This window comes from Choloepus didactylus, chromosome 2 (genome assembly GCF_015220235.1).
Source record: "Choloepus didactylus isolate mChoDid1 chromosome 2, mChoDid1.pri, whole genome shotgun sequence".
Lineage (NCBI taxonomy): Eukaryota > Metazoa > Chordata > Mammalia > Pilosa > Megalonychidae > Choloepus > Choloepus didactylus.
The window spans coordinates 223,308,533-223,335,701 of NC_051308.1; the positions used below are offsets into that span (position 1 = coordinate 223,308,533).

The following is a 27,169-nucleotide window of genomic DNA, read 5'->3' on the forward strand; positions in this document are numbered from 1 at the left end:
GAATATCATTGAAATATAAATGGTAGAAAATGCTGTCAAAATAAAAAACAATATTGGTGCGGATGACTAGACAAAGGGAAATGGAGGAAATCTCCATTTCTAATAGCACCAATAGCACTTTTGCTGTTCAAACCTCGTTTTCTTCTGCTGCCAGCCCTCCCTTCTAAACATTCATTTTGAACCAGACAGCTGACATGATGAAAGGCCCCAAGAAACATCACAGGGGCTTGTTTGCATCCCCAGGGCACATGGCACTAGTGGTTTTCTTGGTAGGAGCAGTGAACAGGTGCTCAGCCACTACCTTTTTTTCAAATCACCTCTTTCAAAAATAACCATCCAGTGGACACAAGCACGCCAGCCAGGTCAAGAGAAAAAGACAGATATGTATAGCCTGTGGCCAAGGAGCCGTTTTCCTTGGAGGACACATGGGATGGTACTCACAACTTTGGTCCTGTTAGTAGCAATGTAACAATCTGAGCCAAATGGCTGGTGTTCCTATCACAGACCAAATCCTGGACAGCAACAAAGGTTAAGGTAATCAGAGTCACCATCTACCTGCTGTGCGTACGACAGGCCGCCCATGGTACTCTGTGCCCGGCCCTGCATGGTCATCGGGTACCGCTGCGGGGTCTGGGACCCATATGGCTGCCCTGGGTACCCATGTCCTTGCTGAGGTCCTGACGGAGGTCCCTGCTGTTGTGAGTATGGGTTAGTCCCGCCATATGACTGAGGTCTCATCTTGCCCATCTGATCCATCGGACTGGAAGGCTACAAAATAAAGAGATTTCATTAGCCTGAAGCATTGATGGTCTCTGGCCAATATGAACACACAACCCACATGGGGAGATCAGTTACTACAAAAAATAGTACAGATCCAGTAACTCTTGGGCAAGTCACTTGACTTTCCTCAGAACCTTGATTTTGTCAAATGTAAAATGAAAACATCTATTTGTGAAAGCATCTTGCAATCTAAAAAAGACTTTAAGTGTGTGGTAGTACTTGAGAACCAAGGGACACGAGTGAATAAACAATACATGCACTCCACGGTGTGGGGGGCAAAAAAAAAAAAGAATAAGGTCTTCAATTTGAGAGAAGATGGTGCTGCTATGCTCTGCTATGCCCTTGCTCAACACCTATGGCTCCAACGATAGCCTCTGTCACTAGGAAGGAAAGCTAGTCTTAGACTGAATCTGACACACCTCAGAAGGCATAGCAGAAGGAGAGAAAAAGAAACCAGGTCCTTGAACCTATGGCCAAGCCATCAAATCAAACCAAACCTAAAGTCTACAGTTCCTCCAGACTTCAAGATAACTAAAACAGTAAAATATTTTTGCTTAAAAACAAACATAACACTTCAATACTGTGGATGGAAATTCAAACAGACAAACATCCAGATGTTTCTATTCTTCCAATAGTGGAAAATTCTTTCTTTGCACATCTGTAGCCCGTTTGCTCTATGGCACAACAAGTTAAATTTATTCTTTCTTCCAAATGAGCAACGTGGCTAAGTTACAGTTGAGGGAGCTGTAATTTGGAATTTAGAGCCTTATGTGGCTCAACTGAAAAATTCATCTCCTTTAATATTCAAGAGTTTGAGGGTAAAAGGATAGAACTTTTGTCTCTTATACAACATATCAAAATATAACACAGCAAGAAAAAAGAAAGATAAAAGGTCAATTTCCAGCTCTTTATGGGGCAACAAGTTCAAACACCTCATTCACTTTTTGGCATGCCTTTACCCCATAGGAGCTGCATAGCACAGAGCCCCAGCACACGCTTTCTTCTGCTAGAGATATCTACTTATATCTCTAGGTGGAGGTGGAAAGAGGGTCTCTAAGCAACTAAAATAGGTAACATCCAAGTTGAAGAGTAGGTCTGGCCTAATATAAAACTTGAAAACTGAATCTTACTTAAATTGGGAAGGGAGGACAGGGAGAGAGATATTAATACCCTGAGTCTCAATATCAATATGAAGGATTTTAGTGGTTCCCAAACTTTAGAAGGCAACATAATCACCTAGAGGGCTTGTTAAAACAGAGACTGCTAGGAGACTCAGCAGATTCTGGGTGGGGCCTAGGATTTGCATTTGTAACAAGTTCCCAGATGATGCTGAAGATACTGGTTCAGGGAGTACTTTCTTTAAGAACTACTGGTCTAGTTAATATCTTTTAGTTCTGTTTTTCTAGAGTTAATGTAGGATCCTAAAATAGAAATCTCCAAAATAAGGGAGGAGGCATTCATATGATTGAATCTCTGTTCATGGTTTTTTTTTGTTGTTTTTTTTTTTGTGTTTTTTTTGCAGAGTACTACTCAAGTCTTTTATAAGAGAGGAAGTAGAGCCATCATGGAGGAAAATGGATAAGACAATAAAAGCCACAGAGGCTTTTCTCTAAATATCAAGAGGAAAAAATATCAGCTACAGCTGAAATCTCAGTTAAAAAGGTAATAGTGACAATGTGAGTACTATAGGAAATCATAGTAAAACTGTGTCCGAAATCACTACTACATGTCAATGTTTAAAATGCTGTTTCCAACAATCCTAACCAAATAATTCTTGCCTAAGTCCTGCCTCTGTACCAGAAGATCCATTAATGTTCCCAGTCATAATTTTAGAGCCACATGGATTCTTTTGGGACTATTTAGGAAGTTCAATTTTAACAACAATTGGACTAGTGAGTAACAAATAGCATGTGGTCTTCCTCAGATACATCTGACAATGGACCCAAAACATCACCTATTCCTGTCGGTAAAGAGTTCGGAGCTTACGTAGTCACATCACATCACATATCATGCCTTGGTCCTCACCTCATTCCAGGCTGCAGCTGCTGTCCATGTGGCCCCAAGTTGAAGAGACTACATATCCCAGCCTGCTCTGGATATCCGTCAGTTAGGTCTCCCCCCAACACATGAGGGCCAGTCATTACCATAGTTACTATGGAGCGTCCAGAGAAGTAGCTATTAACCAGGGCTGCAGATTGGAATTTTCTGTGAAGCTTCATAAATGCCTAGGCCCCTCCCTAGAGATTCCAATTTAGTGGGTCTGGAAGGGCTTGGGCCTTCCCCCTACTTTAATATCCTTGGATGATTCTAAGGTATACTATTAGCTGAGAACTGATGTTCTAGAGAAGCATTGTCCAGTAAAATTTTCTGTGATGTGTGGCTGTTAAGTACTTGGAAATATGGCCAGTGTGATAGAGGAACAGAAGTTTTATTTTAATTAATTTAAATAACATGTGGCTAGTGGCTACCCTTTTGGACTGCACAGTTCTAGAGCAAGGCTCCCAAATCACTTTCATGACTCCCTGCCTAATTATAACTCCAAATGTCCTACCTACTACATCCTGAACAGTATCGCACAGAAAGAGCAAAGAGCACAGTGATTTTAAAGACCTGAGTTCAAATCCTAATTCCCTTACTGTCTAAACTGTCACATCAGTTCTTCATATAAAATCCGCACAACACTTTACACAGTGCCTGGTATTTAAATGCCTAGGAACAGTAGCTATAATCAATAATGATAAAGAGTGTTTCTATCTGGCTCTCAAAACCCATCCACAGGCTGATCCAGTCTTACACATTTTTCAGTCTCACTCCACAGTTCTTCACATCTTTATATGCCCAGCTCTATGCAATTTCCTGTCCACAACGATTTCTACCAGCAGAAACACAGTCCTTCAGCACACCTGATCTCTCACTTTTCTAATGTCCTATTGTAAATTATGACAGATCCACAAGGTTTGACACTTAATTATAGCTAATTATTCCAGCTATCTGACTGAATCTCTCAAGACTAAATTCTAGGAATGAGATCGATGTTTTATCTTCAAAGCCTCCTCCAAATACCCAAGTGTAGTGCTAGGGCTCGGTAACTTTTCAATGTGCCAGGCTGCCCTAGTACAGGAAGGGGGTAGGGGAAACAATGGGGGAAAAGCCCAGAAAAAGCACACCCTGTGCCCTTAGACAGATAATAACTTTAAGGTCAGAAAAAAATTGGATTGAACTGAGAGAGAAGAGGGTTAGACGAAACAGCCAAGGGAGGAAAAGCAAACTTTGAGAATAACCTTATGTACCATCCTATACCAGAGGAGTTCAAAATTGCACAGGCATCCCTAAACAAACTGCTTAAAAACAAAAGGTCAAAGGCAAGTCTGCCTCTCCTCTCTCATGTCAGAGGTCCTGTACTCGCAACATAGACCAGCTACCTACTTAAGATGGGGCACTAATTAATAATGTTCAAGGATTCTTCCATCTCAATTTCGGGAAATCTTTGCAGACCAAAAATAAATGTGACTCAAATAAATTATTTTAGAGATAAAAAAAATCAATACATTTCCCCTTCCTGGTTATCAGATTTCTGACCCTCTCCTCTCACCAAAGGGCTATGATCAACAGAATATGCAGCTTTTAGCAAACTAAAATGTTCATTTCAAACAGATTACTCCACTCTCACGTCAAAGTTAAATATCTGCTCCTATCAGGAAGGGAGGAGGGCAGAGACCTAACTCACACTTCTAATATTTAAAACCAATGTTAAAGATGAGTGATTTGCAGTTATAGGTGAAATGCCATATTCCAGTCTCTCTAAGAAAAGGAGTCTTAAATCTTCAAAAGCAGTTTTATTGGAAAGTAGACATTTCAGAACAGAAAAATCCCTACTACATGCAAGATACAAAAGCCAGTATCAGCAGTCTGTACCAAGGAAGAGGCAGGGAATGGGAAACACCAAATCCTGGTTGCAAAGAGCCAGAGATTCAACTCTGGGAAAAACAGAGGAAATCCTTTCAATGAGAAACCACAGGAGTAGATTACTGTGATTACACTTCAAAAGCAAAGACTCTGCCACAGAGACACATAATTGAGAGGAAAATGCTGACCCCCTGATCAGGGAAGTCGGGCCCCCCGCTATATACTCTCTTGCATTCATAAAAATAAAAATAAAAAGAGGAAGAAGGCCATAAGAAAACTCCCAATCTCCATCCACCACTTATCTCGTTCCAGATCACTGGTCCTGTTACAAACTGCTGCCGAATGAAATGTATCAAAAGATGCAGTTTAGGGGCATCAAAGGAAAGGATGCCTAGCAGGCTAGTCATTCCAAATACATTCAGAACAAACAAACCACTTGGAAATAGAGTTCCCCTGCTCCAAGCAAACGGAATTGCAACTCCCTCCAGGTTAACTGGCTAATGGAATCCCTTATAACTTCCTATCGCACCAAGGAAAGCCATTAATGACCCTCAGAGGTTGTTGGGATTTAACAGACTGGATTTAAAGGCTAAGTGTCCTATAACCAAAGGTAACCAGCTTCATAAGGCTCACAGGTGAAGCATAGCTACACATTCCCAACTTATGACCATGACTAATTGAGAAGAGGACAGGCAAAACAGGGCCAAGGACTCTTTCGAAGCAAAGAGATGCAAAATACGCTATTCCACATGGCAGTGGCACCAGGAAAGAAAACTGAAAAATCAATTTTCTTGAAATAAGTGTCCAACTGAAGAAAACTCTAGGCTTTAGTCCCTATCCAAAGATGCAGAAAATAAGTGACCAGGAAGCAACCCAAGGCAGCCAGATTTGGTACCCAGCAGTGCCAAGGACCAGCAGCAAGAGTAAGAGTAGATGGGCCAGGGGCTACCAAAAAGGCGTCCACCAGGAAGGAGAAGTCTTCACCACCACTCATTTGTTCTGTCACCCTAAATGCCAACTAGCTGGGGCCAGTAAGAACATAGAGCCATAACCTTGGATTTTGGACATTTAATATTATTTCTTACATCCTGTGCTTTGAATATATTCCTGGCCAGATTTGTTGTATGACTTTTAATAATAACAATAAAAAAAGCATCCCTGGCTCTTTAACCAAAAGAACCCCCTAATTGATTCCCACAGTAATTAACCTGCATTTTACCTCAGAGAGCGGTAGTTAAGGAAGTCGGCACTGCTATTTATAACTCATCTCAAATTGAGGGCAGACTGCCTAAAATCTAACACATCCCAGCTGTACTCCTGTTTGAACTGGGGCCAAGGGAATTTTTTAAAGCAATCTTGGCACCGAATGAATGACACCAACAGTATGAGAGCGCGAGTGGTTGTGTTGTGGTGACGTAGCACTGGAGGTGGAATGGAGAGGGGGGCCAGTGTACTGTGATCCCTCTCGTGCACGCCTGCTGCTTGCTGAGTCCCAATACAGTAAACTGGGAACCGCCCACTGAGAGCCAAATACAGGAAAAGGCTTTTCCTGTGGAACGCCTTGAAGTGAGAAACACATGGCTAATCTGCATAAACGCGAAGCCACACTGCCCCTGCCAGGAAGGTTAGTGCTCGCAATCTCTGGCCATGAAGCTGGCTGCCTGGGAGGACTTGGACTGACGCCTGATAACCCAGAAAGAGCTGAGAGAACAGATGGGTAAGGACCCCGGCAGAAAACAACTCCGGGTCACGTGACTCGCCACATGGCCCCGCCAGCACAAACCATTGTCTGGCTGCAGCGCTCCCATACAAAGACACCCAGCCTCCGCTTCCTGTGATTCCAGGGACAGGCAGCAGCTGTTGATCCAGTTCCCGCACAGGACCTTCCCCTATTGAGGAGCATTCCAGGCAGGGACAAATATCAAAGTTAAGGCCTCTCCAAACCAAGAGCTTTCAGTTTCCTGCAAAGCTCCATGTGGCTCAACTCAGACCTTAGGATGGACAAAGCAGACTTCCACAGAAAGAACCACCCTTTGTACCCTGGTACACATGAGCTGACCAACACAAATCATTCCCAATTGCTGCCCTACACCAACCACACAAATACTTGTATTTAATGCCCCCTCATCGCGTCTCTTCTTCCTTCTCCAGGAGACACTGCCCAGGAACCTCCCTGTGGAATGTCTATCTCTAGACCCAGGCTCCTAAAACAAGACTCCCTTCATTTTGTTTTGCTTTTAAAAAGTGGGGGAAATGTGACTGTTTATATGACCTAGAGAATCCTAACTTTTCAACCAACACTCTGTCTCAAAAGTGATACAGAACAAGACATGTGGCCTCTCTCTCTCTCCCTGGTAAAGAAACATTTAAGCTACAGTGCTCCATTCTTCCCCAGCAGATTAGAGAAAACTCACTAACGGTAGCAAAAGGAGACCAAAAGGGGAAGAGTCATTGAGTCATCTGGCAAAATTCAAACACAGATTATGAGAGTCAACTGTAATAACCACCTCACAGCTGTCCACCCAAAAGAGGCATGCCAGAAAAACCACAACCAGGTGGCTTGTATTTCTTAATTTCTTTCTTCTTGGGCTCCAGAAAGAGCCCTTCAAATAAAGCCACTAGAGCACCAAACTAATGAATTCCCCAACAAATGACAAAGTTCTTCTCATCTGGAACACTTAGATTAGTCACCTTTCACAGAAAAAATGCTAAAATGATGAAAATCATTTTGCAGACGACAAACTTAGCTAACCGACTGCGCCCCAATTTCCAAAGGATTGCAAAGGCCTCTAAGGAAACCAAGCAATTTTTTTGGAAAGAATTTCTCCTCAGGTACTGCCTAAAACCCAGAGCTGTAAAAACAACAGTAAAGCCCCAAGAAGAAGATTAAACCAATTAAGGAAGGTAGGAACTGAAATTCCATTTCATAAAATTAAACATTCCCTTCTTTATAACTTTTTATCTCAAGAGTAAGGCAGCAGTATGACATGGTGGAAAGAGTGCTAGAGTGAGAGGCAGAACACCTGGGTTCTGACCTCAGTTCTCTGACCAACTCCCCAGGGGAACAGACAAGGCAATTAACCAGATTGCACCTCCGACTCTTCAACTACACAATCCAATCCTGCCCTCTAGATTCCAAATCAGCTGCTCTGGGATACGGCCAGGAATCTGTATTTTTAATCTCCTCAGGCGATTCTCCAGTCCAGGCTGAGAGCATGTGGGCTACAGGGCCTCCCAAGGCTCCTCCCATCTCCAGCACAGTAACTCCAGAACTCAGATGCAGATGAGCAAGTTCAGTTTCCTTAGCCAAACACAATGGTCTAAAGAGGGCAGTGCCTGCCAACAGAGAAAAAACAAGAAAAGGCTGATTCCTAAATGAGAGGCATTCTCAGCCAGCCAAGCTTTCCCAAATTCCTAAACCTGGTGCCTGATTTACTTGTTCTCCTGAACACATATCACTAACATACTATATGCTTTACTTGTTTATCTTGTCTACTATATGTATCCTAGACTAAAACATAAGCTCCAGGAAAGTAGAGTTTTGTGTCCTTAAAAATAAAAAATGCCAGACTTTAAAAGTGGGAAAGGAAAGGGCACTGGAGAAGAGAAAGTGAAAGCGTTTCAATTCCTAACCCCATTCGTGCTGAAAGGAGGTGCTCTGGATCATATGGCCAGTCCTAGGCAGTGTAAGACCTCAGCCTCTGTGGTGCCTTCAACCTCTCTGTTTACTCGTCAATAAACTAGAGATAATAGTAATACCACCTTCAGGGTTGTATGAAATGAATTAACACATGAAAAACACTGTTCTTGAAACAAGCTGGGCACACTCTGGTGTCAAAGCTTTTGTATTCATGGATCCCTCTGCATGGAATACTTATGTTCTTTCCCCAGACAGTATAGCTCCCTCTTCCATGTCAAATATCATTTCACTGTGGCCTTCCCTGGTGATTACATCTAAAATTTCAATATTCTATGCTTCCTATACCTGGCCCTTGACTGACTTTCTTTCTTGAATATGTATCACTAGCACACTATATGGTTTACTTATTTATCATGTTTAATATCTGTATCCCAGACTAGAATATAAGCTCCAGGAAGTATGTTTAATGCACTGTTGTACCCCAGCATCCAAAATGATACCTGGCACAAAAGACAATAAATATTCATTATTCTCATCCTACACAAATCCCAAATTTGTGGCAAAGCTCAAAAACCAGAACAGTTAAGGTCTAGTCCCATATGCACAAGACCAGAAGCCTATAGTGGTAAGCTAGAGGTTAACTGGCAAACAAAAATATTAAGGGGATGCATTAATATTAAAAAAAAAAACAAAAACAAAGCTTAAGGCTTTGAAACCACCTTAAACAAGTCACTTCATCCCTTGGCCCCTTCAGACCATATGTAAAATGGGGATTCAAACTACTTCACAAGAATATGAGGTGGCTCAAATGATATGTATGTTAAATGCTTATTCCAGTGCCAGTCATAAAGTACATACACAATAGACATTACTTCCCCTTTTCCACCTCACAGTGGGGAGAAAAAGCAGAATGGGGTAGAAAGCGCAGTTTCAAAATACATACTTAAAAACAAGAACACACAAATCAGACACCAAAATGTTGGCCAGACCAATTTTCATGCACAGTCTCCTTTCAATATGTTCTCCCAAGAGGAATCTGTTCAATAACTCCCTTCCAAGAATCCTGGTGGTCCAGCCCAATAGTTCTCAATTGGGGCAATACCAAACCCTGAGAAGTGTGTTTGGAAATAATGTATGGAAGTTACTTTTCTGGGTTGTCACAATGACTCTGGTGCTATTGGCCTTTATTACCTGGTGAGCAGGATGCCAAATGCCTGCAATGAAGCCCCATACAAAGAAGAGCCTCACTGAGAAACAACAGATCTAGCCCATTACAAGTCCAACCTCAGATGGAGAATTTCCTGTAACACTTGACCCTGGAGCAGCAAAGGGCAAGGGAATCACAGCTGACCAGAACCTATCCCAAGAGTTCAACAGCACAAAGCCACCCACTAGCTAAGGCGATCATAAATCAAAAATTTATTTTAAAAATTGTTGGAAGATAAATTTACCAAAGGAGGTACTTCTCCTCTGGTGAATTTATTATAATTATAATTATACAGTTATTTATGATTATTTGCTTACATCTTTCTTCCCAACTAGAAAGCACTCCTTGGAGCCAGGGATTATGAATCCCATGTTCACTACACAGTGCCTGATACATTGTAGAAGTTCAATAAATATTTGTTGAATTAATGTAAGCAACTGGCATACAGTAGATACAAGTTCTTCAAAAAAGATTTTGCCATAAGACTTATTAATATTGACAAATCCCCTCTATTTTTATGCTTTAAAGTAGACAACATCTCAGCAACAGAACTGGGCAACTGAGTTTAAAAAGTTCTTATCCTGAACATCCTTAAGAAATGGGGAATACAACTAAAGTCTTGAAAACCTTAATGGTATGAAAGGAAGCAGGCTGCTATACTGTATCCCAGTACAAACTCAAAAGTTAATAACTTAACAATGTATAGAACTTGTTACCACATAAGATGATATGGGTTGATAACAGAAAAAGGATTTCCTCTCACAAAATATTCTTCAAGGTTTCTACTAGGGAAAAGACCTTAGTATGAGTGGACCACAAGCCCAACCAAGTGGACACTTCTTTTGAAATCTTCTGCCCTGATTATGTGTCATTATTTGTCATCAAGTGATGTGGTACACTTGAGAAATACATGGAGAGGCAAGGGTCATGTAACCTTACAAATGTAACTTCATCCAGGAGGATACTGTCCAACTTTTCAGTAAAGACAACATTGTTCTAAATCTTACCTAGTTCCTCTGACCTAGTTTCTAAAATATTCCTCCCTCTTCCATTTTGAACTGCTTTGCAGATAACAGCTCAGGGGAAAAAAAGAAAAAAAAAGAAAAAACTGCTCCTAACCACAAAACTTGAAGGCCTTGTTTGCTTTCTTTTTAACAAGCTCCAATTCCCCCCATTCTTTTCATTTTCTCTACAACTCCAAACTTGGGCTGGTTTTGCATGGGTTATATAAAAAGATCCTAAATTTCTCTAAGTGCACAGTTCTACGTCCTGCCAAAGTCTTTTTCCCTCTCTACTAAAAAAGGTATCTGTGACATTATCACTGAGCTGACTTACACGCAGTTGGGGATTCCACTTGTCATCATGCTTCTACATCAATCCAATCAAGTACTATATTTGGATCTAGACACCAAAAAGCAGCAGCAATTCCACTATTTCATTAATTCCTACAGCTGCCTTGAACCACTACCCCCAAACACCAATCTTTCACTAGGTACCCCTAGGTCAGCTCTCAACAGGAATGGCCCAGGGCACAGCCAACCTTATTAAGATTATGGGTGCCTCCAAATTCTTAGGCTTAAGGTCAACAATTCCCTGAATGGGAAATCACCGAGTCCTATAAATTCTCTGGCTTTCAAAGCTTCACAAGCACACTGGTACCAGTCTCCTCTATACCATTATATAGACAAATGTGTACAGAATATTCTGGGTTCATGATTTATACCAGAAATACATGGGACCAGACCAAAGATACCAGCTATCTTTTCTGAAGCTTATTGTCTCTCTTTATTTGTTATCTCTGGCCTGTATAATCAAATTGGGATGGATATCTAGAACACTATGCTATGGAAATCTAGCTAACATTTAACCTTCCTCCTCCTTCCAAAGTCTATTTTGGCTCATATACTCTTTTGAGGTTATCTTATTCAAGGCACACAGAATTTCCCTTTGGTGCAAGTGTCAGGGTGGGTGACCCCAGCTATCTCCATCTCATTTTATTTTAACCCAAAATACCATAATGAGACCACATATTGGTCACTTGAGGTTTTATGTAGAGGTTTTAAAGAAGCCAATTCAAAGCTGCACTGGCAAAGCAGAGGATTCAAATCACATACTGGAAAGTAAAACAAGAATGTTACAATTCTGTCTTGGGCCAACAGAACCCAAAAAAACAAATTAAGGAGGGCTAAAAACCTGTCTCCAACCTAAAGACAATAAAGCAGAGCAGATAAAGAGAGGTAGAGATCATTTAGGAATTTCTGTTTATTAATGAATTAGACAAAGGCACTTCCTGCTTCAAGTTAACCAGGCCTTTCTAACAGAGGAAAACAAACACTAGGAATCTTTCCTTAAAAGATGCTAATCTTAAAGTGGTATAAGTTAATTGCATCTCCAGTCCTTTTAAAGACTTTTACCAGCTCTATTCTCTATGTGCTTCACATTCCACTAACACAAGAGTTTTAGACACCAGAGGAGAGAATGGAAAAGGAAAAAAATAAGAATCAATAAAATAAAGCTAAAAGGTACAGGATGATTGTGAGTTTAAGAGGGGGAAAAAAAAAGAACACAAGACTGTAGTATGGAATACTAGAGTATTCATCTGTACGTACGAATATCAAATCACAGATCAAACTGTCAGCACACTGCCTCCTGGAAGCCACTGCCTTCCTCACAGCCAGGTCACAATGATCTCAGCTTCACTTCTCAGGCAGGAGAGAAAACAGCCATGATACCAGGAGGTTTGTTTTTAATGGGAAAGACAGAAACCACATCAGGTTTTCAGAAAGCCCAAGTGAACTAGAACACTGGTTCTCCACTTGGTCCTTGCAGTGTTAGTGTTTACCACCTGACCATTTCTGTAACTTCTGTGCCAAGCACAATCCTTATTCATTAAGTCATACAACTAGGGACAGGTCTTGGCTCAAATGTCTACTCCTCTGAGAGGCCACATCCACTTCAGAGATGGGGCAACTTGTCAGGAATCTACTTAGAGGATTTATTTGCCAAGATTTTACAAGAGACACAAGAAAAGAAATTCAGAGCAAAACTCAGACTAGCCAATGGGGCGGAGGAGTGGGGTAGGTAAAGAAGACAAGAAGGGGAGGACAGGGGTCATTAAGGATGGCTATAGAGAAATCACCAGATCACCAAAGACCCTATTCTCAGGTTGGTTGGCAATTATAGGCAGAAAGGACATCATGGCACTTAACTGGTGCTCTAACAGAGGCCTTTAATCAGCATTTTCAGAAATCACTTTCTTAGGCAAAGTTCACTGAATTGGTCATACACAGATACCACCACTGTTGGTCACCAACTTAAAAAGATCTTTTCCACTTTATCAAACCTCCAGGACCACAGATTCAGATTGTCCTCATGCTGCCTCATCAAAGAACTAAGAGAAAGGGAGCCCTCAAGTCCTATGCAGACATTTTTTTTTCCACTAAAGTTTATCATTATTACATACCAGAAGATCCATCTCAATAGAATTTTCTTTCTTTCCCCCTCAACCCCAAGCACTGTTACCTTTTCTCCATCCAATAACACTTTCACAAAATGGGAAAGGGCACATACATCTGAAATATAGCCGATGCTGTAATTTGTAAGAAGCCCCTATATGCTGCAGCCCAGTTGAGCATAAATGCACAGTAGTTCTCAAACCTGAGCATGCATCAGAATTGCCTTGAGGGCTTGTTAATTCACACTGCTGAGTTCAACTGCCACTGGATTCAGTAGGTCTGGGTCTCTGATTTGCATTTCCAAACAGAGTCCAGGTAATAATGGTGCTGGAGATCCCAGGAACCACGCTGAGAATCACTGCACTAATCCATCTTTCAAAATTAGAATAGAATGCCTAATAAAATTTGTGTTTTTTTAAAAAATATCAGTAATAGGGGTACATTGGAGTTCCTGTATGGGATTTGTATTATTTTTGTAACTGTCCTGTAAGTTTGAAATTATTTTAAAATTAAAAAAAATTTTTTTAAGGAAATAAAAGCATTAATATAACTCAGATGCAGTTAAGAACTATAGGATAGTTTTTAATTCATTGAAGACCAACACCGTCCTTAACCACTCAAAAGTGTCCTTAACTCCCTCTCTCAAGCAGGAGTCAAGTCAGAAGTGTATTTCGTTAACTAATAGTACTTTCACATCTTATTTAAAATTTACTACAGCTTGCAAGATAGATATTTTTCCTCATTATACAAGAAGATACAGACCTCAGAGAAGTTAAGTGACTTGCTTAAAGTCACACAGCTGAAAGGAATTTTAAACCTAGATTTTAAAGCTGACTGCTAGGACACTTTGGGTGCAGCACTTAACCTCTATGCGTTCACTTTCTCTTTTCTTGTGGAAAAGACAAATTCCTGCCTCTCCAGTGAGTGCTCCAAGTTCTAGAAAGTAAAATCACTATGCAAATATTTTCAAACTGCAAGTCACTTTCACTTTTATCAAAAGACTATCTTCAAGTCTGAATCCCACGCTGCTCCTAAAGATCACTTATAAAGAGGAAGGAGCCTGAGAACCAAATGCTGCCAGTTCTTACCATTATGACCGTAAAGCTTATAAACCAAGCACCATAGTCATTCATCAGAAACTCAGCATAATAAAACCCTAAATTGAAAGAACTGATAGGATCAAGATGTAGGCATGATTTCAAATTATAACGATTGTAACTAAAGGCTTTTCAGTCTTTCACCCCATTTAAGAGTTCCAGGCTTTTGCAAAAATAATGTCCAAATAATTAGTAATTGAATAATATTTTTTGGAGAAGCAAATTTGGTATATTTTATCAGGTCACAGCTCTGGAAATTCAGACAAACCCTGGTTCAAATCTCAACTCTAACTTTTACTAGCTATTTGTCCTTGGGCAAATTTCTCATTCTTATTTATTTCCTGATTTGTAAAGTGGGAATCCACTTTAACAGAATCCATCTCTCATACTGTTTTGATGAGTAAATGAGGAAATTCAGAGTACCAAAGCACAGTGCTTAGCACATGGTACGTACTCAAATGATGGTAGCTGCATTAATATTCCCCTCAGCATGCTATCATTTGAAACTCAAGGTTGGAACCCTCACCTCTCCCTGGCCCAGGACAATGCTGTGGATAACTACTTCCAGAATTGTTCCCCAAACTCTTTTATAGTATAGTTCTCTTTGGTGGCCCAGATTCCCAAACAGGCAAAAAAGTCAGAAGTCTAGAAACGAAAAGCAGGTTATCCAGACTTGAATCACCAAAGTTTCACACTGACGGACCAGCCCATGAATTCCACCACCAAAGGACCAGACTAGAATGTTCTCTGAGGGGCAGGAGAGAAAGCCATCTGTATCTGCCAGAGAAAACTTGGTAATAAACAGCAACTAATTCCCAGCATTTCTACCCAGATGACTTGTTCTCTAAGGACAACAGAAAGCCATAATAAGGTCTACCCCAGAGAGAGGGGAAATCACTGAGCAAGAAGAGTCCAAAGGCATATCTGCTTCCTCCAAAAGGAAGCACCCAGGGAGCTGTAGCCTTTAATCCTCTACCACGTGGTTGAATTCACACTCTTCTTAAAGTTAAAGTACACCAGGCACGGTTCAGTTGAGAGTAAACTGCTGAGCCCAAATGCACCCAAACCTAGCAAACAAGTTATGACCTCAAGGAAAACAGGAGGCAAAATAAAAACACCAAGCACACAACAAAATGGTTTTTAAATAACTGGTGTCACAACAACCCCCAAACTCCCCTGCTGCCTTCCTGCTGGTGCTAGATCTTCCCAGCATCTTTTAACAGAGATGTCTATAAACAAGCAAGTTGAAAAGCTAACATGTTTAAGAGGGAAAAGCATATAAAAATCTTAGCTGTTGCTGCTGCTGCTAAGCCACAGAAAATTGTGAATGTGCCAGTGCCAAGAAAGGAGGAAGTCTAATATCTAACACTGCAGACTTGGGAACACAGAAGCAATGAAACCATAAGGAAGCCCAAATGCAAAAGAGAGGGAAAAAAGGCACATGGATCTTTCCTCTTCACGTGGGTGGCAATTCAAAAGAAGGCTGCAGCACTCTGGGAATGCAGAACGCATAGCCCAGTGCCCAAAGCCCTTAGTATTTAATATCAATATAACTTCCAGGAGGGCAACAAAAATCTGTCCTGGATTACTGGGTGATTTCTATTATGTACCATAACCAACACTAAGTCAACATTTTAGAGATCAAATTTCCTACTCTGCAGCATGTTGGAATGCATTCTTGGCATTAGACTTCTTCCCATTCCAGTCCACCCTTACAAATGCAGAAGCCACTGGGAAATAAAGACTCAACTTGTCCCAAGACCATCTTCCAGCTATGTACAAATGACTAACAAAAATAAATAGATGTTCACTTAGATGCCCCTTCACATTCAATAAAAAACTAATTTCATCCATTCAAATAGAGTTAAATGTGGGGGTGGGGTGGGGATGGATTTCAGGAAAGAATATTCAAAGAGGGTAAATCAATATTCACTCTAAATTGGATTCCTCTAAAATCTGGGATTGACTAAGGGAGTTCATCTCAGGCCCCTAAACACATGCAATCCATAGCAGATGAACTATCATACCCAATTCTGAGTTACTTGAAACCTGCTTTTGCAAAATGCCAAAATGACAAGGCAAAAAGAAGTTGGAAGAGATATTTCCAAACTAGAATCTGTATTCAAGACTCTGTACTTCTGTATTAGAGCAGTGTAAACCACCCTTCTTCTCTTCCAGGGGTAAGTACTGTAGGAGCCTGGCACTGGACACCCCAGGAATCCTTAGATGTTAAGCATCCAGTTATGGCCCTTGAAAAGTGCCAGGCTCAAACAAACATGGATCAGCAGGTAAAAAGAAACCAAAAACACTGAATTTCAGAGACTCCCAGAAGGAATAAGCATGTGTTTGCAGCATTTGAGCTTCTTGGCCACAACCAACCTAATAAAAATAATATTAAAGGCCATTTCCATGAACAGATGGGCAAACTGCATAAGTGCAGGCTTACTCAACCCATCAACCCTCAATATACGGTCTGATCCAAGCAACTCAGCTTCTACACAGCTTCCAGCTCTTCAGAAATAACAGCAGCCTAAGAATCCCACAGGAACTTTCATGGCTCTTGTTTCGTTTAGGCCAACTACCCTGCAAAGTGTGGGGGTGAGGGAGGATGGGGGTGGGGGCTCTCCAACGAAAGTTGAGCCACTATCACTGCAGAACTGTCCAGAGCATAAAACTCTGAAAGTGACATGACCTTCCAAAACCAAAATTACTACAAAAGAGAGCCAGAATTGGCTGAGAACTTGGCAGTTTGCACCAAAGGCCCCATATAACCACAGGAACCACTAAGACCCTGGAACCATTCTCTTTCAAAGAACTTTAAGGTTAGAGTCCAAATTCTCAGTCACTAGGACACAGACAACTACAGGTCTGGAGATGAATGTGTAATTTGGATTCTGTCAAACACATGGAATGCAGAGTAGCATTATGAAAAGGCAAATTAATATTTTAACTTTCCCCTGCTTGAACATTTAGCTTCACAAATCATTGCCTCTGAAAAGCTGTTCCAGGTTAACCCTGCCCAACTCTGATTGCTCCTTATTCTCAAATTCCTTCAAGTCCACATTGCTTGGTCTATATCTGTTTATAAAACCTTGCTTTGCAAATTTTTCAGATGTACACACACACATACTTCCATAAGAAAAACATATTCCTCTCAAGCACATATTGACTATACCTTTTAAATTTCTTCCTAGCAATCACATAGGCCTACTTCTCAACCCCACTCAATCTCCAGATCTCCCTGACCTACAAATAATGTTCTCATCAACAAATGTGAAGTTCTAATACCCTTACCACCACCTCAATGGGAAAAGCCTGGGCAATACTGAACAACCAATGTCAGAGTCAACCCCAATGATTTTTGTGTTGCATTTTAAAACATGCTGATATTCTCTGGTAAGTTAGCTAAACATAAAAATTATGGTCAGGACCATAATTATATTCATATTTCCTATACTATATATATACCATATAAGCAGCTAGTCTGGTCTAGAAAACAATTCTTATGAAGAAGGGGAAAAAGAGACTTCAAGAAGGTGAATCCTGTCTTCTCACAAGGCTACCAAAGCAAAAGTACCACAGACAGACAGCTCAAGTACTCATTCAGATTCTTCTTCTTCCCCTACAAAAAGAATGTCTCACTGATGGAGCTCAGAAAATGTTTTTAACCCTAAAACCACAATCTCAAAAAACAAAGATTGACTTTACCCATAAAACCCTTCAAACAGGATTTAGTGGCTCCCCAAACATTTGGACTTTCTACGGACCCAAGGGGCATTAATATTAATATATGTGATACACAGAAGTTGTCCAGTAAAAAATGTATAAATAAACCCAGCTCTGAGTAGTAGATTTATAATTCTGAGAGCTACAGCAGAACAGGGGCTAAGGATAATGCTGAATATGTGGTATCTCTTTTTCTCCTTTCTGGTATTCCAAAAATGCAAACCCAACCCTAAAACTTCTCACCAAACTGCAAAACCTTTCAGAAGGAATAAGACTTTAAAACTCAAAGTCTCATAGACTAAGCTTTTGAAGCACAGTTATCTCACTACTGAAACTTGGGGTCTTCTTTCCAAATTTCTGGTTTGTTTATTTGTTTTCACTTGATTTTGAATAGGGCTCCATGTTCCCTGAACTTAGCATGGAGTCAGAGCCACGGAAGTTTTGCTTTCTGGGCAGAATTTTTCCACTTCAAATCTTTTTAGATCGCCTCTCCCTATCTCCAAACCGCACCCCCCCCCCAGCCCTACCCTCTTCCTTTCCCCAAGTCTTTTTCTGCAATAATATTTTATTCTACCATAAGAGGAAAAACTAGCATTACCTTTGCTTGAAAACTGTTTATTAATTTGCCTGTCAAACATTCTATAGAGCCATTTACATCTTACTACAGAAACCTCCTGGGCACATATTGACAGCTCAGCAAGTATTTACACAAAGCTCTGAAACATCTGGTATCTTCAGAGGAAGAAGCTGCTGTGTCAAGCACAGAATTATCAAACACCTTTCCCTTTATATTTGTCCTTCCTTTATAAAGGGGAAGCTTCCTTGTAGTATACCTCTATCATGCCTAAATTATACTTCTAAACTACTAGGCCAGGAGGCTAGAAAGAATGGAAATTCAGGCGTGTTTGAGAAAAGAACAGCATTTCTAAGACCACGTGCAAACCACACCATGTGGTTCAAAAAACCAGGGGTATGAGAAAAAGCAAATACACCCTTGAAATTGACTCTGAGACATTTAGCTTTTCCTGTTCCAGCCATAGGAACTTTTGCTTCTCTCTCAGCAAAACTTACAGGGCAAGTCCAGGCACTCAGATTACAACTAACTGCCCAAACCAGACCTAGACCTGCCCAAACACCAGAAGAGTATGAAGATCTTAATACTATTACCTCTTCCCACCTCTCCACCCCTAAAAAATAACCAGAGTGTTAACGCTGAACTTATGAACATCCACTCCCACCCCATCCCCAAGCTCTCCCGAAGTGAAAAGCCTCCTGGGGATTCTGAAACAACTATTTTTCAAGCCTTGCTTTATGAAGTATGCCTAATTTTTCAATTACTGTTTAGTGTTTGAAAACAACCGGCCAAGTGGAATGACTAATGGCAACAGATTAACAGTTTCAAGGCAACAGTCTGGTAGGGATTTTTCTGTCAAGGGGCACAGACCACTGTGACACCTAGCTGTTCAGAGCTTGCTCCTGCAAATCCTCAGGAGGAAAGAGCCTTGAGTTCCTGCACATAAATAAGCGCAGGGGAAGAAAGATAGTCTCAAGACCCATACCCATAAATGTACAGGAAGAAGCTGCCCTCAAAACAAGCCACATGGGAAAGAGACAGATGTGTAGTGTCAGAGAATAAGAACCCCAAAATCATGTAGTCCACCAACTTCATTTTACTGATGAGGAGAAAATGAAATCCAGAGGAGGAAAACAATTTACCCAAAGTTACACTGTGTAATCAAGAGCTGCACATGGAACCCAAGTTGCTTCCTCCTCCTGTGAGTCCCGTGCTCTGTACCCCTCACCACTGTACTACACACAACTCAGTGTGCTCTGATAACAATAATGACCAATATAAACAAAGGAAAACTCAGGGATAAGTCACAGGAATCAGGACTCTGTTTCTGAGCCAGAGGTATCAGAGCTCACCGGCAGGAAAAGAACTATTTAGTGCCAATTTATTCTGAATAACATATTTGCATGCTTCAGTTCCTTCTAGAATTTGGGGATCTGAAGACAATCAACACAACCTTTGCAAGGGGTGGGGGAGGGAGGGGGGGAGACCTGCCCAATACTTTGTTAGCCTAGTCCCATAGTTTAAACATAGTAATCACTTTGAGAAGGGCCTACTATACACATCACACCCTGGAGGAGTCAATCCAACATATGAATGATTAATGAAATCCAAGCCATCTTGGTACAGCAGGTGCCATTTGTCATGGTTACTCTGTGTCACACACAAAGGAAGGAACTTTAAAAAGTCCTCACAGGATCCAACATACAAGAAGTCAACCTTGGCCCTGGCTGCTCTCTCTCCCTGCACCACCATCTCCAGTTCTCATGGGCCCTAGAGAAACATGAAGCCCCCAAAACTAATAGCTGAGAGAGGGCCAAGTGTCCTGTATTTCAGTCAGCCCAGAATTTCTGCCAATTGGCATTTCCATAACAAGCCCAGGATCCTGTGTTTGTTTTCCAGGAGTCAGAAATGTCATTTGATATTTCCATAGCAAGAACTAACAGCCAAAGTTCCATAATCAAATCTACCATGGCTCTGAACTACTTATTGTATTCCATTTTTTACCTTGATGAGCTGGGTGAGTATCAAGGTACTACTGCCAAAAAGCATCTCTAGTAAAAAAAAAATAAAAAATAAAAAGCCTTACATGGAGTTCAAGCGCATAGATGACCTACAACTATTTCATCGACAGTAGGATTCAACATCTTTAGACACAATACTACATAAGAAAAGGGATAAAGAAAAAGTCTGTCTTCCAGGATCTTTTCTAGCTCCTGTGAAAAAGACAGTTGTGATACACAAACTTCCTTAATATTTATTTCATAAAGGCAAAGTTAAGTGAGAATATTATCACCTTTGCTGTGCCAATCAAGTCTCTGCAAAATGCTCATTTTAATATAGGACTGGGTTAGAAAAAGGAGGAGGCAGACTAAGACCCTATTTATCCTCAAGTAGCAGAGGAATTCAGAACAAAATCCATCCAACTACAACTCTCACCTGGACTAATGCCTCATAGCCAAAGAAGCCCACAAAACTGGAAGTTGTACTGTCTCTTCCACAAGTGAATGCTCACCAGCCATTCCCTGAGTCTCAGGGGAGTAAGTGACTAAACTGAGGTTGAGCAGGAGTCTAGCTTGTGTGGGATGCTGCACTCGGGCCTGGAGATGTTAAAAGAATCAGAAAACTCACCCACAAGCAGCACAGACACCCTTCCACACAGGGACTGTGCTATTTTCCTACCACTTACCCAGGACAAAACATAGTACCTAGCACATTAAAGGCACTCAAATATTTGTGTAATGACTGAAAACCAAATCACTATACAGCAAGAGTTGGTTTTATTTAAAATAAAAAAAAAAGTTTGCCTGAATATGCTCAAACCAGCAAAATTCAAATCTATTTTGCTTACTCCCAAATTATTTCCCCTAGCAATTTTCAAGAAGGGGGATTTCACATCAAAAAAAAAAAAAAAAAGAAAGAAAGAAAGAAAGAAAGAAAAAGAAGGGAGAAATGAGGTATAGATTATAGAATAGCCTAGAGACAATATAATTTTCTATTTTCTAAGACAAACCTTATCCTCCAAACACTAGAAAGACTATTTAAAATTCCCCCATCCCTTGCCCATATGTAGAACATCATAGAAGATGTGGCATCAAGGTTTAGAGCTCTAAGTCTGACATCTAAAACTATTTTCAAAATTCGCAACTCAAAAGAAGACTTAGGAAAACAGGATAGGGATGGACTACAACTAATTAGGCCATCTAAGTGAGCAAACTCTCCTCCTAGCCAAAGGTGCAACTGGGTACTGCTGGGGATGGGGAAGCATGAGGGGGCCGTTTCCCTCTTTGAAAACATACATGTCTCCACAGAGTACCCAATATTCCTGACTAAAACCTTGAAGGCAGAACATGATGAAGAGGGAAAACAAGCAAACTAAAAACAAAATAGGATGTATTAAAAGTACACAAAAGTTGTGATTTCTAAGCAAATCTTAAGTATCACAGGTATCATAGGTCCTATCTTGATATCTTGGAAGACAGGAAAAAAATGAAACCTACCTAGGAATGCAAAGAAAAAATTGGTTGCTCTCTATTTTCAAAGCTCTAAAATGACTGATGACAAAATAAAAAACTAGCTTTTTTGATATTCCAAACCAAGCCTTTAGGAGAAAATCTCTCTTGACACCATAAAATATAAACATTAGCTTCCCTTTAAATTGAGCTGCTCTCCCAAAGTTCAATCAACAACAACAAAAAAGTGTTAGATTCAACATGTAAACAAATGAGTCGCTAACAGAACACTTGAATATAATACGAAATTCTGTCAGAAACCTTCCAGTTGTCGAAAATAAAAAAAATTAAAAAAAAGTACTCCCCCTGAATAAAGATCCCTCATTCACCACTCAATAAAAAAGCCCAGTAAAATAATTCCAATTCTGTAAAGCGAACAGGGTGAAAATTACTCAAGACAAATGCATCTTCAGAATCATCAAAGAAGTCATTTATACCATTAGGAAAGTCACAAAACCAAAACAAACAGCAAACCCACTGTAGAGAAAAACTCAGCTACTGTTCTGACAACACAGAATCTATTTCAGTCTGCATAAAACATAACAAGTAAAATAAATCCAAGGTACAAGCAAAATGCCATCGCCTCCTCTTTTGTTTTGTGCACAATGTAACAAGGGCAACCTGTCTGGGGCTCTGCTCCTGCTGATACAGTATTGCTACTTAAACCTCCCTCCTCAAGGTCACAGCCAATTTCAGCTCTGGAATAAAAGGCAGATAGTGGCAGCGATGGTTTGGGTTATCACTGGCAGAAAAGCAGAGTGTAAAAGTTTATGAGCTCATCAGGATTGTTGTACCATTACATCAGAGGCAATTATAAATGGCCAAGAGCAGGAGATGGGGAGCCAATCAGATCACAGATAGGATGTCAACCTAAGACCAACTGTCTCCTGGCTTTGACAGAAGGATTTTACCTCCATAATTCAAATCCCAAACCAAAGCAATCTGCACTTACTACTCCAATCACTCAGCTGTTTACCAGCACTTCCAGGGAGAAGACCGGGCCACAGGGCCGACGGAGACTAAGACAGGAGATGGCCCGGGCTGTCCTGGGTGAACCGCAGCCGGCCTCTGGCTGCCCCCAAGCAGGCCCCTGCCCTCCCTCGAGCCCGAGGGGCCCCTCCTTGAAAGCACAGAAGGGAAACGGCCTAGAGGAAAGCAAGGGGGCAGAGAGGAGCGGCAGGTGAGCAAAGAACTGTTCTCTCAACTCCCTTAGCTCCTGCCACTGCCTATACCCCTAACCTGAGTCCCCAGCACCCGCTCACCCCGGGCCGGGCCATTCTCCGCACCCTCTGCCCCACACCCCCCTGAAGACCCCCAGAGTTCCAAGGGACTAGGGGAGAGGGGGAAGGGGAGCAGACACCTCTGTGAAAACCCCACACAAAGGCTGAAGGAGGGAAGGAGAGGTAGGCAGAGAGGCAGCCATTTTAAGAAAGAAGAGCCAGACAATGGCAGGTCCCCAGCAGTGGGGGCCCAGGACTGGGGGGGAGCCCACGGCTGTGGCCGGTTCCCCGCTGCCGCCACCCACCCCCAGAACCCCCGCTCGCCCCAGCCCCCTCCCCACTCAGCTGTGTACCTGCGGGGTCCGGGCGAGCGGCTGCCCCCCGCCGCCGCTGCTCCCGGGGCTCATGGGCGCGTGGTGGCTCCTTTGTTGGGCCCCTCCCGAGGCGGCCGCCGCCGCCGCAGCAGCAGCCCCCCAACATTGCGAGGCCATGTCCGCCGGGCCCTTGCCGGCGCCGCCGTCCTGGGGCCCGCCGCCGTAGTCGCCCCCAGGATAGCCCTGGTAGCCCCGGGCCGAGCTGGGCGACGTGAGCAGTTGGTTGAGGGTGGGGGTGGCGGTAGGTTGGGGGGTTCCCCCGCCGGCCGCTGAGGGGCCGCCTCCCCCCATAGCCCCGAAGCGCTGCTGAGCGAAGGACGAAGACGACGAAGAGGCGGAGGCGCTGGAGGAGGGAGGAGGCTTGGAGCCGGCAGCCGCTGCCGCGCCGGGGCCCGGAGTGCCGCCTCTCGGGGAGCTCAGCGCGTAGGCCTGGGGGGGCGGGGGGTAGGCGCTGCGGTTGGGGTAGTAGGAGTTGTACTGGTGGTTAGGGAAGCCGTGGTCGTGCGAGTTCTGCTGGGGCCCAGCGTAGGGCTCCAGGCCCCCGCCGCCGCCGCTCTGCAGCGCTGCCAGGCCAGGGCTTTGTTGTCCGCCATGTTGTTGGTGGAAGACGGCGGCCGCGGCGGCGGCGACGGCCGACGGACTCCGGCCGTAGGGCTGCCCGAACCCGTAGGCTGGGGGCGGCAGGGCGGCCGCTGCCGAGTGAGGAGGCGCCCCCACCCCGTCGCTGCTGCCGCCACCGCCGCCGCCGGGCGGCTCCGTGAGGTTATTGTTCAGGGCGGGCCTAGGGCCCGCGTTCCCGTTCGAGTTCTTCAGGTCCGGCTCCGCGCCGGACCCGCCGCCGCCGCTGGCTCCGCCGCCGCCACCCCCATTGCTCTCGGCCCCGTCCTGCAGCTCCTTTCCCAGCGGCTGCGGCCCCACAGCGGGGCCCTCGCTTTCCTGCCCGGCGGCTGCCTTCATTTCCCCGCGCTCGGCCGCTGCCGCCGCCTCGCCCCCCGCCTCCTCCCGCTGCTGCTGCTCCGCTTTCTTCAGTTCCGAGGGCGGCGGCGGCGGGTTACCCAGGCTGCTGGCGGCGGCGGGGGCGACCTGTGCGGCCATGATCCCCGCTGTCTCGTCCGAGGAGAGCCCCGGCCCTGTCTTCGTCTTCTCCCCCCCCTCCCACCCCTCCCCGGGGCCGAGTCCCCCGGGCTGCCCTCCCCACCCGCCCGGGCGGGCCTCGCGGGGCTCCGCTGCTGCGCTGCGCTCGCTCGCTCCTCTCCCCCCCGCCCCGCCGGCTCAGGCTCCGGGCTGGCGGCGGCGGAGGAGGAGGAGGCGGCGGCGGCCGAGGCGCCGGCGGCTCAGCTGCTCCCGGCTCTGGAGGCTCGGGACCCGGCTCTCCCGGCTCATTCCCCCCAAGCCCTTGCCTGGGAATGAGGGGGGCGGTGGAGGCTCCGCTCCCCAGGGCCTGGCCCCGCTGTGACTCTCCGCTTTCTGCTGCCGGAGAAAGGAGGAGGGAGGGAGAGAGGGAGGGAGGGAGGAGAGGGGGAGGGGGCGGGGAGGGAGGGAGGGAGCGGGGGGAGGGGGACCCGGGACGGGCGGGCTGGAGGGCGCGCGGCAGCAGCCCGGGCGCTGAGAGGCAGACTCGGAGCGCGGGGCCGGGTGCCCTGCCTCCCCTCCCCGGCCGCGGCTCGGGCCAAGGCTGCTGCGCGGCCGCGGGCTGGCGAACCGGCAGGCGGCCGGACTGAGCGGCTAGAGCGCCCCACTCTCCTCCGAGTCCCCCTCACTCCGACACGAGGCTCAGCACTGCCATTTTACCCAGCGCCGTCGCGGCCGCCTAGCAAACCCGAAATGGAACGCGGAGCGGGCGCAAGCCGCGGAACGGACTCACTCCCTTCCCCTCACAAAGGAGGAGGGGAAAGAACAAGCCGTGGCGGCTGCAGGTCCTCAGTCGCTTTCGCTCGGCAGCGCCGCCGCTGAAGGCATCGGGGAAAACCTGGCCCGGAGTTCACGCTCTCTGAAGCCTGCGCCGCCTCCCTCCTAGCGTTCCTATCCCGGCCGGTCGGCTCCCGGCCGCTCCGAGGGGAGCTGGCAGCGTGAACTTTACCCGCGGCTGGCAAAATTGGCCTGAGCCCGAAACCACGGCCGCCTCGGCTCTGGCCTGATCCCCTGGCAGCGGGCCTGGTCTCTTGGCTACTACTTAGCACTTCTACTGCACTTTTCTTTCAAAGCCCTTTACAAACCCGCTCTAAAGACCCAGCTGAGTCTGCGAGCGGGTCCCAGCATTTTACCTCCGTAGCTAGCCGAAAGCATCATTGTTTTCATGCTATCCTGCCCTTCTTAGCCCGTCCTGACAAGGCCCTGGGGGGTCTGGTGTCCAGATTATCCCATTTTACAGAATTGAAATGCAGAGAGGGGAGGGGACTTGCCCTAGGTCACAAAGTCAGATCGCTGAGGAAGGTGGCTTTAAAAAGAAGTGGAGTCCTCAAAGCTGATTCCTGTCCACTTAGCCTTTATTAAATAATAATAATAAAAAAAAAGGTCAAGTTGTCGACAAATGCAACGATGGGATCAGAGTATCAGAATGGGTTTGATGGGTTTGAGATCAAAGCTGGTCGGCTCACCACTTACTTAAAATGGTCTCTGCAGAAGCTGCTTTGGAGGCATATGGCAGTAAGACATCAAGCAGAACATAAGCCCCTTCTCTATCTCCTCAAAGAACTTAGCCCACAATGATCAATATACCTATTCTCCAAAGGCAACACCTGTAAGACTGTAAACAGCGTGCAGAAGAGGATCCCTTGACTGGAAGTACCTGAGTGTTCAAACAAACCACTGAAGAAGAGGGAGGGCCAAAAGGAGGGAAGCAATTTTCTCCTTAAAGCGAGAGAAAAGGCACAGTCTAACAGGTCATTTAGAAAATGGATACAACCCAGATTTGTTTTCTATCCCTCAGTGTAAAGATTATTTAAAGTTTACCATCACATTCTAAGAAACCCTGATTGAACTGGAGTTAGGTATAAGGTCAGGTTTATCTGCAACGTTCAAGGCATACATAGAAAACTCCAATGTTGCCCTGATCCACAGGCCCCACCAAATCTCAGCAGCAGCCTTTTCCTCCTCAGGCTGACTTGGAATGCTCTGACATGACAGGCTATGAAAGCCAGAGGGGATTCCAGTTCCTCACCAGGCTCACAGCTGCCTTGGGAGAGGCCCAGGCCAGTGTTACTAGATACCAGAGCTTCTTTCCCCCTCAGATTTTATAAGTGGAGACCTCATGGCCACAGAATCTTAGAACTTCAGATTCTGCAAGCCCCTTCAAGAGTCGTGGCCAAGTTATTGGTCACTGAATGATTCCAAAAGCCTGAACTCACCCTCAAGAAAACTAACTTAGAGCATCCTACACTAAAAAGGTAAAACCATCCTCCTAATCTAAGAGTGGTGAGATCAGGAAAAAAAAAACAAACAAAAAACTGCTGGGTTTTTTTGCCCCCAAGCCAAGAACCAAAGCCCTACCAAGAAGATCCAACTCACCAGAATGGGCCAGTGCCCTAGTTTCACGCACAGTCCAGGGCCAACAAATCTCCTGGTGCATTAGGTTCTAGAAAACAAATTGTATGCTGCCTCATAAATGGAGTTTGGATATTTGACTGATTGCCTGGGAGCTGGCAAATAGTTCTGAGTCCTGCACACAAATAAGGATTTTTT

General features: G+C 44.2%; 1 protein-coding gene across 3 annotated transcripts in view; it reads right to left on the reverse strand.

Annotated features, from left to right (window-relative positions):
• Positions 1–24,621, reverse strand: part of ARID1A (AT-rich interaction domain 1A) — a 67,206-nt gene extending 42,585 nt beyond the window's left edge. Inside the window, exons 1-2 of one of the 3 annotated variants that reach the window (XM_037828056.1) lie at positions 23,468–24,583; positions 556–768 (exon numbers count right to left, since the gene is read on the reverse strand). In XM_037828056.1, coding sequence (XP_037683984.1) covers positions 556–768; positions 23,468–24,583 — 1,329 coding nt within the window. Of the gene's footprint in view, positions 1–555; positions 769–22,846; positions 23,112–23,467 lie in introns of those variants that run through there. The other 2 variants (XM_037828059.1, XM_037828058.1) reach the window with 2 other exon arrangements.
• Positions 24,622–27,169: the final 2,548 nt, after the last annotated feature.